The 13,293-nt window shown below is 41.1% G+C and overlaps 2 protein-coding genes across 5 annotated transcripts; one reads left to right on the top strand and one right to left on the bottom strand.

The window, feature by feature from the left end:
- The first annotated feature begins 1,717 nt into the window (after nt 1-1,717).
- On the top strand, nt 1,718-3,481 carry LOC123096088 (B3 domain-containing protein Os03g0622200-like). The gene is made up of 4 exons (XM_044517688.1): nt 1,718-1,931; nt 2,080-2,533; nt 2,626-2,828; nt 2,973-3,481. The coding sequence occupies exons 1-4, from the start codon at nt 1,806-1,808 to the stop codon at nt 3,246-3,248; spliced, it is 1,059 nt and encodes a 352-aa protein (XP_044373623.1). The 5' UTR covers nt 1,718-1,805; the 3' UTR covers nt 3,249-3,481.
- Nucleotides 3,482-3,641: 160 nt separating this feature from the next.
- On the bottom strand, nt 3,642-7,471 carry LOC123096089 (uncharacterized). Of its 4 annotated transcripts, none has more exons than XR_006446461.1 (4): nt 7,241-7,467; nt 7,022-7,157; nt 5,705-5,774; nt 3,642-4,017 (listed from the first exon to the last, which is right to left on the bottom strand). XR_006446461.1 is itself a non-coding variant. In XM_044517690.1 (4 exons), the coding sequence occupies exons 1-3, from the start codon at nt 7,393-7,395 to the stop codon at nt 5,752-5,754; spliced, it is 276 nt and encodes a 91-aa protein (XP_044373625.1). In that variant the 5' UTR covers nt 7,396-7,471; the 3' UTR covers nt 3,642-4,017; nt 5,705-5,751. The 4 variants fall into 4 exon arrangements, 3 of the variants coding, with proteins under 3 accessions (XP_044373625.1, XP_044373624.1, XP_044373626.1); XM_044517690.1 differs by having other exon boundaries at nt 7,060-7,157; nt 7,241-7,471; XM_044517689.1 differs by lacking the exon at nt 5,705-5,774.
- Between the last annotated feature and the right edge of the window lie 5,822 nt (nt 7,472-13,293).

Below are 13,293 nucleotides of genomic sequence, written 5' to 3'. Positions count from 1 at the left end.
CCAAGAGGAAGAAGTTCACCAATTATGCATCCCATGACAAACTTGTCCGGTAACTCACACTTCAGGAGCTCGAGCACTGTATCCCATGAGCTTGTTCCAATACAAGACGGCTATCAACCATCCTATAATCGTGGAACTGCTCCATCGCATGCACCTCGCTTCCAGCATCGGTTGCGCTGAACTTAGCTTCGAGCGCACCCCACAAGTTCTTGGCAACACGCATATGCAGATATGTCATATGTGTCAACTAATATGTCTCCGATCACACTCAGAACGACTCCCACAAAGACGAGGGTGTCCTCCTTAAATGTCTTCTCCTGTTCAGAAGCAATCGTTCCAGCGGGAGTGCTACCAATGACCCAAAACACGTTCATCCCTGTGAGACACAAGATAGTCTTGGTCTGCAAACGCTTAAAATGTGTATCCGTAAACGGGCCCAATTTCAATGTAGCAGCAAATGCTTGAATCGAGAAAATCCTATGAAAGTAAGGTTTTAGATTGCTAAATATATTAGCACTTTTTTGATTAATTTAATCCACAAATAAACCATGAGGCTAGCAATAACAATATGGAGCTCATATCGATATCTAAACATGTGAGGACGTATCGAACATAGAACCAAAACATCTATGAACAAAGTAAATACATCTAGCACATGAACGAGTAAATAGGGGATGAAAGATCATACCCTTTAGTAGGCCAGGCTAAGGCCGCGGCAGTGGCTACCACTTCGTCTACACCTTGGCGGTGGCGGCAGCCATTGGGTCGGTGTTGGGGAAGTAGTCGAAGCAAAGGAGGAGGACGAAGACAAACAGGGAGCAATCGTATCAAGACTGACGCTCTCGAAAAACCTTATCGCCCTCCTATTGGTGCAGGATCGCAAGTACGAAGTTCCGGAGGCCTGCTCTCTCGAACGACAGTGCACGCGGGCGACGTGATGGGAAGAAATCAACAACAGTGAATGGAACAGTAAAGTGGTAGGGTTGAGTGCAAGAAGGAACCGAGTGTGCTAGGGGTAGAGAGTCTTGGGCCTGGGCTTAGGCCCACGACTAGTCCGCAAACAGCATACGGCCCAACATCTCGGACAATAGCAATTTCATTAGTGACTCATAATTAATCTCTAATTAATTAACCGTTCTTGACCGGCTAAAATAAAATGCACACATGACGTAGGTCTGAGCTCGGCTCGTCCACGGAACACAAAGCAAATGAGGCAAGCGGCGATAGGAGCGCACGTGTATCACTCCTCTTCTCAAGGTTTAATAGCATGCAGAAGAGAATTTCTTATAGAGGTCTCAACTCTCCTTCACTGACGGTATGGTACTGAACTTCCCACCATGGCATGACGGCCCACATGAGCCTTAGAGATTAACCAGAAATTATTGTTTATATGAGCCCAAGACACATCTATAATTCAACACAATTTGCCTAGGCATAAAATTTAATTTGACAGGCAAAAATACAGTATGGCAATGTGTGAAAACTCCATTTTTTTGTTCTAAAGCTCGTCTCAATACTGGTGTAAATGCTTCCAATAATTATTATTTTTAATAATCCGGGTTGCATTTCGTTTCCGATACGAAAAGACAGGTGAAGAAGCAACCTTCCGACAGTTGTTACCCTGCCTAGCAACGTGTCACCCTGTCAGCTGGTCTACACATCGCCACACACTGCCTAGACTGGAGTAGTGACTAGTGTGCCGACATGCCGTAGTGCATTCCAGAGTCCAGTGCCCATAGGAAGCACCTCCGACTGCACACCTCCATCCATCCATCCTCTGTGATCTTTCCCTGATATCCTCCCCGATGCAGAAGATGGGCAAGAACTGCGAGCGCTGCGCGGAGTGGCAAGAGCATTGCTACTGGAGCCACATGGCTGATGAGAAGAAGCACTTCTTCAAGCTCATGGTTGGGGACTTCACCGAAAGCATGGTCAGGAATCTTCCTTTTGCCTCCCAGCCTGCACTGCAGAGCTTTCTCTTTGCATTTGCTTACATTGCCTTTGTAAACTCAAGCGTGGATCTCGATTTATTTTATCGTTTTGTATTTATGTTCATGACACTACCTGTTCTTCCTGTAGAGCTTACCTGGTAGGTTTGCAAAGAACTTCAACGGGCACATCTCTGAGGTAATCAATCTGAAGCCCCCTACTGGCAAATCTTGGAGCATCAAAGTAGCCGGCGACACCGACGAAGTGGTCCTCCGGTCTGGGTGGAAGGAGTTTGTCGACGGTCACGGTATCGGGGAAGGAGACCGCCTTCTATTCAAATACAGTGGAGCGTCCTCCTTTGATGTCTTGATGTTCGACTCGACCGGCTGCCAGAAACCACCACCTCCTCGTCCCGTCAAACGTCGCGGCTGTGATGACGACATAACAGAGAACTCTGCCAGAGCTAAAGGACGGCGATGCGGCTACCAGGCTTCCAATAAAACTGAAGAACGCGCTCCGCATCCGCCACCGGCGGCGAAGGGCGATGGTGCTGGCCTGGAGCTGACGCTTTACAGAGGCACCGGCAAGAGCATTGCCCGAGCAGGTAAACATGATATAGGCATGCCATACAGTACTAATTCGAATGCACCAGTTGGAATTTTATGTGTAACTGATATTGTAGATGCATGTATGTAGGTCTTGAGATGGACCATGGTGAGGCGGCTGCCAAGAATAGGTACTACTTCTGCAAGAATGGGCCCGTCAGCGAGTTCCATCTGACAGAGGAAGACAAGGAGGAGATATCAAGCATCCCTGTCCCGGTCGAGCCAAGGAACCCGGTGTTCGTGAATGTGATGCACGTGAGCCATGTCCGCGGCACCACCCGGACCAGCATTGTGGTAAGTGACCTTCCTTCTGAAACCCCAAACCAAGGTTGCAGATTGCAATGCCAGTATATTCACCAAATATGGTGAACTTTGTAGGAACTTGAGAGCAGAATGCTAAGCTTTGTTCGGATCGCGCTATGTTGCTTCCTTCTGCAGGGCGTGTCCTCGGAATTTGCAGGTAAGTACCTGGGAGCGATCGGCAGAGAGATCGTTCTGCGGAGAGCCGGCAGGAAAGGGGGGTGGCACGTCCGCTACATAAGCGGAGACAACTGCCAGGGCTTCTGCGGACGCGGGTGGCGCGACTTCGCCCGCCACAATGGCCTCCTTGCACATGACATCTGCATTTTTGAGTTCATGGAGGATGCACGGCGACCGGCGGCCAACGTTCACGTACTGCGGAGGCTGCACGGCCGCTTCGTCCTGGTGCGCTGAACCTGATCTCTGCCTGTGTGAACTTATGTGCTCGCCTGTACCCGTAGAACTGGCAGCTGTGTCACTGGAATAATAATAGAGGTTGGTGGTACGAGCTTATCCCAGTAATCGTGATGTATTTCATACCTCCTACGGTGTATGTCCCAAGTTCAGTTTTATCTATGTAAAACGTTATCCAGGTGCACGGAAGAAGCTTGCTATTGAACCTATAGGACAAAGATGTCACTGAGTTCCCTTAACTGTTGAAACATGAGAAAACCATACTTGATAAGGGAAAAGGATATAGTTACAAGGAAAATGATTACAAACATGTCAAGCCCAGCTATTTATAAATTACAAACGAGAATTTTAGATTCATAAATTTAAACGGTTGAAGGCAGGCACAACACGATCTACAGTTTGGCCATCAATAACGATAATACTGACAGGTCACATGTGGGTTTTCTTTGATTACTGAACTCTCAGTTACAAATTCGCTGCGAGTGTGGACTCATGGATACCGATTATGAATTAAAGATTTCAACACGCATCGCAAACAAGAAGCATCCAATGAAACATGTGCTGATCAAAAGGACGTTATTCATCATATATAAATATCAAGTGGAATGTCCGTTTGTCTAGGAGACAAAAGCTAGCACCGGGAGTGGGGAGTTTCTTGTAACTTTGCAGAATCCAGGAAAAGGAACTTAACCCAGAAGAGCTTCCAGAGAGATGCACCCAAAAGAACTGTTGTATCCTTGCGAAGGGCAGCAACTCGTCCTTTAAGTACCTGCAAAATAAGGTTGCATGCCAAGAGGTTCGACATGAAAATCATAAAAGAAAACATTGGCAGTACAAGAGCAAAAGGGTAATGTTCAGATAGGTCAGTGCATTTTACAACATGCCAGGGAATGAAAACCATAGCACATACTAGCAGGACATAAATTCTAACTAACAATACTTGACAGTAAACATAAGCTGCATTCTTGGAATAAACAGAACTGGAAAACCTTGGCTTCAAAGATTATCGGTTTCCATTGTCAAATCGTCATATTTAAAAGATAGCACCCCCCTAATCATGAAAGTTATGATGCAGCTTTTCTAGGATATCCGACAATTTCAAGCCAGAATGAGGATAATAGAACGGATGATAATTAGGAAATGAATATGTGAAAACACAGAATGATTTTGAATTCCACATACTAGCAAATACTGCCGACAGCCCAGATGTCCCACATCATATACACAGAACATGAGGCAGTACATAAAGTTAAAAGCTATAATTTTCATGACCACGTCTAGTTATACAGCCATTTATTTCATCGCGGCTATTCAATTCGCATTAACCATTTCTTACAGACACAAGATTGACAAAATAACAGAAGTACACTGCTTCAACATCAGCACCTTCACCATGCTTTAAATTGGTCGCTCAACCGTCATTCATCATCTCCATTTCCTAACAGCCCAACCACTGAATCCTCAAATCAAAATTTTCACAATGCACTGTTATTTACTACTTTATGTGGAGATTAGTTAGAAAAAGAGTTTTTTGCACATTTTTTACAGTCTAACATAATCCGAAGAGCAGTGCGGAAGAATTGGGACCTGGCACACATTCATACTGTACATGAGGACATAGTTCAAAATGGAAGACGAAATAAAATTTAATGTGAGAATCAATGCACTAATAGAATGGTTAACATTTTGGCCCAGTGGACCACTTAAGTGATAATTTACATTCAGGATCTTGAGACATAAGCCAAACATCCATATGTACTGTCTGCAAGAATTTAAAACAGATTTCAGAAATTTATCAAACCAAGGCGCATGATTACCGGTCTATCCCGGTTTGCTATTTCCATTTTTTGTTATACATTTTCCATCATACTATAGTTTCTATTCGTGTTCTATGCGCATTAATACCAAGGTTCCATTTAAGAACCTCCCTCCCTTCCAAACAAACAATTTTCAGGGAAAAAGTGTGCCTAGGCACAACAGAACACCAAGTGCTTAATCGTGCTAGGTGTGCACTTAAGCATGCCTAGGCATGCGCTTAGGCGAGATGCACACTAGGCAGTGGCAAAATGCACAATTAACGCCTAGCGCTTTTTTCCTTGCTATTTTCTACAGGTCAGGTGCAAATTTCGTCTCCCTCGGAGAAGCCATTTGTGCTTGGCCATCCTCTCTGGGATGTTTACCCTGTAATTTAACAATCCTTACATGACTATAAACTATTTCATGGTTATCCTTAACAATGATTAAGAGTCGCTCAACTAAACATGATTAACCACGAGACTAGTCTATGAGTCTTTTTTGGCTTCCAAACCTCGACTAGTCGTGTTGCGACTAGTTCATGAGTCAGCACCCCAGCAACTAACTCAGATGTTTTCGACTCTTAATCTCTGATGATCCTTACTACACAATTCCTTTATTTTCTTGCTAACAAAAACAGTCATGGGAATAGAGAGACCTACATTATTTGACGCAATGGGTCCCAAAATTAATCTGCCTGCCCTCTGCGTCAACCATCTTTCCCATTTTTCCCTATCAAATCCCAATTTTGTATGCCCTTATATTAGTTGTATTGCTGCAATATAAATTCATCAAAGAACAAAAAATGGAGAGTTGGATATATCATCAGGCAAACACAATTCTCCACATCAATGCCAATTATGTCACTTAATAATAAATCTTTAGCGAGGAAAATCATTTTTCATCCTATAAGCCATCAGTAGATCATACCACTGTTCTAAAGGTGGACGCCTAGCCTGAGAACTCGGGTATTAGCTGGTTAGGTGCAAGGTGCCAACCCATCGTCCAGTCGAAAAACATCGTTGCGCACAAACAGCACCACGGAAAAACAAGGAAAACAATTTGGCACACTTCAGGGAACAAAAAGCACACACACGACCAACTGAAGTCTGTCTGATGAAAAAATGGATAAGCACAAATTTAAGATTAGTTCAGGTTTGTAACGGATTATGAGGTGGGGTTATGTGCTTACATCAACCCCGTCAAAGTCTTCTAATCACCCTAACCAAAGATTAAGCTATCCTAATGGGCAATAAGCTAATGCACATAATCCAGAAAAATACAATTTCGCATTTTAAAGTAAATAATGACCAAGGTTTATTATGATGTAAGATAGTTATTTACTTATGTCAACCTCGTCAAAGCCTTCTAATCGCCCCCAACCAAGGATTAAGATAGACTAATGTGCAATAAGCTAACCCACGTAATCCAGCCAAACAGCATTTTACATGTAAGGATATGCTTCTGATCAAGATTGCTCCTAGAGGTTAGTAATGACTAATGAGTGTCGAAACAACACTGCAACAGATACAATTCATTCATTATGTGGACAAACGCATCTTGCATTTTAACCCCTTGAATTCAGTAGGAAAAATCATTTCCAAATAATTCCAACACTGAACTATATTCTTACCATGACTATAGTCAGCAAGCAATTTCAACTCAACATGACTTAGTCAAATACAAATCACACTGTACATATACATACTTCCATATTAAAGCCTATTAGTACCAAAATGCACCATTGCAGTGATAGAGCGAAAACAATGGTCCGAAGACCACAACCCTCCAACCAGGAGAAATTTCAAGCCATGATAGCAATCCTCCCAATGCACACACATAACAAATCATCACGCAAATAATGATTGCATAAACATTATTTTCACATCTAGAACATTCCCCAAAAATAATTATGCATCTAGAATGTTAAAGGGGTAGCTTGTGATGCAGGCAGGTACGATGTTTTCATGATAACTAACTTGTTAGCGATCCTGACAAGTGCGGCAGAAGGGGGTACCCTGGGAGAGCTCACAGCACGCCCGCGCGCTCGACGCGCAGTGCCCCGTCAGCCTTGCGGCAACCAGCGCCGGCGACCCCATCAACGCCGCCAATGGCCTGCATCGGATTAAGACCACTTGTTACAGTCACATCACATCACCGATTTCTGGCGTATCGGGGAGGCATTTCGTCCCGACTACCTTGCGGCGGCGAGAGGGGAGGAGGGCGCCGAGGCAGGGATGCGACGGGGAGGGGCGGCGGGAATGGGGGCCGCGCGTACGCGCGGGGCAGTGGAAGCGGTGCGACCGCGGACGGCGGCGAGGAAGGAGCGGGAGGCTGCGCCGCGGAACGCCATCGCTAGGGTTTCGTCGGAGAAGGTGGGGACGGCGGTGGTGGCGTGGTGGGGAATTAGAAATGGCGAGGTTTAGGGTTTTAGAAAAATGCTGCAGTTCTGGGCTTCTGGCCCATCTACCCCTGCAATAATTTTACGAAGGGAAGCCTCGCGTCAGGGGGGGCGCCAAATGGCCCGCTAGGCGCGCGGGAGGCCACGGCCTCGTTTCTATGTTTTTTTCCAAGTTAAATGTGTATAGAGAAACTGTTTCTCATGTATACGAAAAAATGTATAAAAAAAATACAAAGGGTGTGAAAAAAAGTTGATCATGTATTTAAAAAATGTTAATAAAGCATTTGGAAAAACTTAAAAAAGCATTTGTAAAATGTTAATCAATCATTTGAGAAATGTTAATTATGTATAAGAAATCTTGACCATGTATTAAAAAAGTTAATCATGTATTGTTATTCAAAAATTTATTAAAATTCTATTTTAAAAATGTTAATCAAGCATTTGAACAATGTTAAATGTATATAGAAAAAATATTGACCATGTATTCAAAAAATAATAATCGTGCATTTAAAAAATATGTTAATCAAGCATTTGAAAGAATGTTAAATGTGTATAGAAAAAATGTTTATCATGTATAAAAATGTAATCTTGTATTTGAAAAATGTTACTAAAGAATTTGATTTTTTTAAATGTGTATAAAAAAATGTTGACCATGTATTAAAAAAATTGTTAATCTTGTATTTAATAAATGTTAATCAAGCATTTGAAAAAAATAAAAATGTGTGCAGAAAACATATTGACCTTGTATTCAAAAAATGATAACTTGTATTTGAAAAATGTTAAACTTGTATTAGAAAAATGTTCCTGGCCTATACGGAAGATGAAGAATGAATACCAAAAGAAACAAAGGAAAACGAAAAATTAATGGCAAACGAAAAGGAAAAAGAAAAGAAACCAAAGGAAAAAAGGAGAGAAAAAAAAACCCAAAGTAAGAAGAAACAAAAGCAACAAAATGAAAACCAACAAAAAAACAAATAAAAATGAAGAAAAACCCCAGTGAAATCTAATGAAAGAAAAAAAGAAAACTAATGAAAAAGCAAAGAAAACAAAGAAAATCGCGAAGAAAAAAGAAAGAAAAAATGGAAAAGGAAACGGAAAGGAAAATAACGAGCAAGACCCAACGAATTCAGAAAAAAGGAAAATGAAACCCAGTGAAGGGAAAAAAATATAACAGGCCATCCGAGTAGCTACAGCACGGGGGTAAAACCTTCAGCGACACCTATGCTAGTATTGCTATAAGAAAGATATAACCTCCGAGAATATAGGTCGCGTCTCTTTGGTAATAAGGGAGAAAATATGGATGCAGTTATATTCCATAAAAAATTATATTCCCTCTTGGCTAAAAATCTTGATATGATAACCTTATATGTCAAACTTTTTCTTTTCTAGTTTATTATTTTTCAGTCTATTCTTATTGATTCTTTTTTCCCTACTAATTTCTTCATATCATTTTGAGATGAGCACAATACAATATAACTGGTGTAAGGCCCGCACTTTGTTGCAGGTATTATTGGATGTTTTTAGTAAGTTTGTTTTAAACATTTATATAAAAATACCTTTATTAAGCATAGATTTGTAAATTTCATATATCTTTAAAGTGCATAAATGAAATGAAATCTTAAATTTATGTATATTGTGTTTTTTGGCATAGTTAATGTAATTTCAATGGTTGTGTCTTTTAGGGATAGACTGAATTCTGTAACTTATCAATCTAAAAATAAGTATGTTTTTATTCTTTTCAAATATGTTTTCCAGTAACGGACATCTTTTCACCAAGGAACATGTCTTTTTATGAAGAGACATCTTTTCATCAAGGGACATGTCTTTCCATGAAGAGATGTCTTTTTCATCAATGGGGTTTTGTTTTCCCATGAAGAGATGTCGTTTCACCAAGTTACATGTCTTTCCACGAAGAGATGTTTCTTTCAAATAAAAGGACGCGATTGTTCAGAGGCCCAAACTGACAATATCTAATGGACTTGATTGATCCTCGTACAATCCAACAGTTGTTCTTTTGAGGGTGATGTGCCTTAATGTAGATCTTTCATTAGGAGGGGGATTTAATTAGTAGTCATAAACAATCCTTAGTTGTTTTGTTTCGCACCGCCCGACAATTTTTGGCATCACATCGCCTAATGGATTGGCCCGAGCACACAAACACGTTTTAACCTCCACTTCTTCAATCTTCAAATGTTTTGCACTACTCTTGATCAAGCTAGTGTTGGGTTTCTGGTTCAGGTAAGGGGTTCTCGGCGGGGTTCACCAGCATCGGAGGAAAACAAGTTATCTTGGAATCGTAGTTGGATGGCCGTGGCAGTAGACATCCAGTAAGGGTGAGGCTGATCGGACGGAGACATGTGATTCCTAATCCCCTCTCATAGCGATAGGGAGCAGCACTCTGCGTGGTCTCTCCATGATGGTTTGCTCGCCCATCGAGCGTTTTTCTTTTAATTTTCCTTTATTTGTTTTTATGTCTCTTTTCCAAAAAAAAACATGTTTTTCTCTTTCCTTTACATTCCTTTTTTCCATTTTTATTTATTTTACTTCAATTTTCGTTTTTATATTAATATTTTTATTTTATATTCATTATCCCTAGTTCTTCATACTTATACCTTTTATTTTCTCTGTTGTATCTAAGTTTTAGTTATTATTAACATCATTTATGTTCCAATGTTTGTCTTATTTATATTTTCATGTTCCTTCTTGTTTTTTGTTCTCTTTCTTTATTTAGTTTTATTTATGTTCTTTATATATTTTAATATATTTTATGTTTACAAAATTGTTCAACTTGTAGTTATTTCTTTGTTCATTGGTATATTTTTCTGACCGTTTGTTTTTAAAAACTAACATGATGAAGTGTATCATCTATTGAAATACATAACATTTTGGACAAGTTACATGAATATTTAAAAACAAATTGTATGGCATACGTGATCAATTTATGAGTCTATTTTTTTTCATGGACGATAAAACATCTTTCAATAAAAAGTTTTTTGATGAAATAAATAATCTATATAGCTTTGAAGTTTCAAAGGAGTTCAAGGGAAGCACTTACAAGTATTTGTTTCATTTTTTACCTGCATTCTGAACAAATATATGAAACTTTTTTCTTCAGGCCAAGTCCTACAAATATCCCTTTATGATTTGTAAGAATAAGTGATAAATATTAGCTAATTCTTATTTAGTTGTTAACATAAAAAAATACTTGAATGCATGAACCTTTTTCGCTTTCGAGCAAAAATTATGATGAAATAAATAATAATTTTTAGCATGATTGAATCCTCATATTTGGCAGGAAGAAACCTATAAGAAGATGTCCATAGTTGAACAAGCACCGCGGAGGGGGGGGGGGAGGGAAGTGCACCGACCACTAACCACGGAATGCACCACGATGGAATTGATGTTGTTGGCAGATAGCTATGTGCATAATCATGATGTGCCTTCATGGTGTCATAGAGCATGAACAAGAAACAAAGAAAGAACACACAAAGAAGAAACCGAAATAATGAGCCCAAGTGCAAGAAGGGGCATGAGCGGGTACGCAAAGTTCTCATTCCCTCCCGCATAAGGCGAGAAACTGATGGAACTTCTGATGGAGACAAGTAGTGGTGTAGTGTGGTGGTGAGAATGCGATTTACAAGGGTGAGGGAGCGTGGCATGGTTACGTCGTCGGTCGCCCGAGGAAGATGCAAGAAGAGTATCAACGAGTAACTCATGTGGTAAAGGTGGGCAAGGGAGGGGAGGGGGGAGAAGGGGGAAGAGACGGCGGTGCACGTCGTGAATGAGGAGGCTAGGGTGCAACCAACCATTGCTCTCACTGAGAAACGGAAATTCGACAAACGAAAAGGTCAAACAAATAAATCATTATGCAGACCAGATCCCATAGACCTCATCACATGCTTGTCTATGGACTGTTTACCCCACATGAGGTTGAGACATCTTTTCTTCTTTTTGTCCCTGTTATTTTTGCAAAGAGCCAAATGCATGTAAGTCTTTGCAAAGAACCAAATGCATCAACAAATTTCTCAGTGTGATCATATTTAGTGCATTGAGTTGTTTGTTCCCTCCATCATATAAACCATGAGAAGCCATAGATTGGGCCTTGCCTATATATGACTCAGATGTAAATCTTGTGACGTGACAGATCTCCGTGCCCTCTAAAATTGCCCAGTAAATAATAATTTTGAGATCAGGTCAACTTTGATTCGTCGTCAGATGAAGTCTCTGAATATATGTATTTTGGTGTATTGCACATGTTTTACTAACCAAACTGAAGATCTAAAAACTCGTGTCCGACTTATATACCCAACGGAAGGAAGTATATATCAATGATTGAGATTTTCTTTTTGGCGAGAAAACAATTGAGAAAGTAAAAATGCAACTATATTGATTTTTTTGGGCGAGAAAACAATTGACGGACACGGATCTGCATGCACGCACGCTGCATGGCCCTCTACGCACGCGTGCGATCTCCTCGTTCGGGCTGCCGGCCGGCTCTTCCCTTTCTCTACCGGCTTCACACCACTTCTGTTGTTCCTCAGATAGTTTTCTCGAACTGAATCACTGAAGTAGACCCGTTTGCTCGATGTATGTAGGGACAGTTCGGGGGTGCATGGCATGCACGCGGTCGGCTTCGCGTGACTAGTAGGGTTCTCTGCCTGCCTTGCATATTTGTTTTCTCCTTTGAGGTTGCTTGCCTGTGGGGTGTGGGCTGTGTGGCTGGCCTTCTCTCGTTTGGAAAAGCTAATCAATCCCGGGTCGTCAATGATTGGCATATCAAGGAGACATCAACATATACACAATCTCCCTCTCTTTCTATGTAAACCATATATTTGAACTCTAGTACTGGAAATTGGAAATCAAACATAAACGACGATCTGATCCACTGTAAAAATAGACTATGCGGTGCTCTCCGTAATTCCACCACAATTTAGTTAAACCGCGACAGGTAAGACGAACTAAACCGTGATGAGTAACACAATCATATATTAACCCTTATTCGATCTTATTTAGGGCCAGTTCTTTTGGTGGCTTCTAGAATAAGCTGCAAAAAGCTGCCCCTATTCAGCTTATTCTAGAAGCCCAACCAAGTTTATTTTTTTAGAAGCCTAGTAGTTAAGACTTGACTAGTAGGCTTCTAAAAAGAAAATTTTGGTTGAGCTTCTAGAATAAGCTGGGTAGGGGGCAGCTTATTCTGGAAGCCCAAAAAAGCTAGCAAAAGAACTGGCCCTTAACCATGCCCTAACCGTGCCACCCTCACCTCCCTCCATGTCTTTCTACACTCATGTTCACAAGTCACAATAGCTCCCTTCCCCTCACTTGACCAATATCACGAATTGAACCGTGATGAGTTCCGCTAGTCTCCATACATTGATTCCAATCCTAGATAGTTTGATGCGTGGTGCTAAACGACCACCAGGTGGAGGTTGGCTCTGATCATCCAGCTCCCCTGCCGTCCGATCTCACTTAAGTATGAGAACTGGACCGTCCAACCACAGCAGCATAAACCTCATCATTGCAGCATTTTTTTATACATTTGCAACATCCCCACTTGTGGTCTCTAGCAAGAAGTCGTAGCATTTTCTTCGCAAAAAAAAGGAGTCATAGCATTTAAAATACACACATGCAATAAATAATTGTGTGTAAGCAAAAAATAATAATACCCCCATTGGCTGCGATAACTGTCATCGAGAAAATCATTGTATGCGTGTAGCAGGGAGGCCGACACTTGCTTTACCATGAAAAGACACCCACAATTATCGCATTATGTCTATGTTTTTGCAGCAAAACACACATGAGTTTGCAGCTTGCCAAATTAACATATGCAATACCGGTGATCACAATAGCACT

Source organism: Triticum aestivum, chromosome 4D (genome assembly GCF_018294505.1).
Source record: "Triticum aestivum cultivar Chinese Spring chromosome 4D, IWGSC CS RefSeq v2.1, whole genome shotgun sequence".
Lineage (NCBI taxonomy): Eukaryota > Viridiplantae > Streptophyta > Magnoliopsida > Poales > Poaceae > Triticum > Triticum aestivum.
The sequence above is the reverse complement of the archived record's forward strand: the minus strand, read 5'-3'. Positions and strand labels throughout refer to the sequence as shown.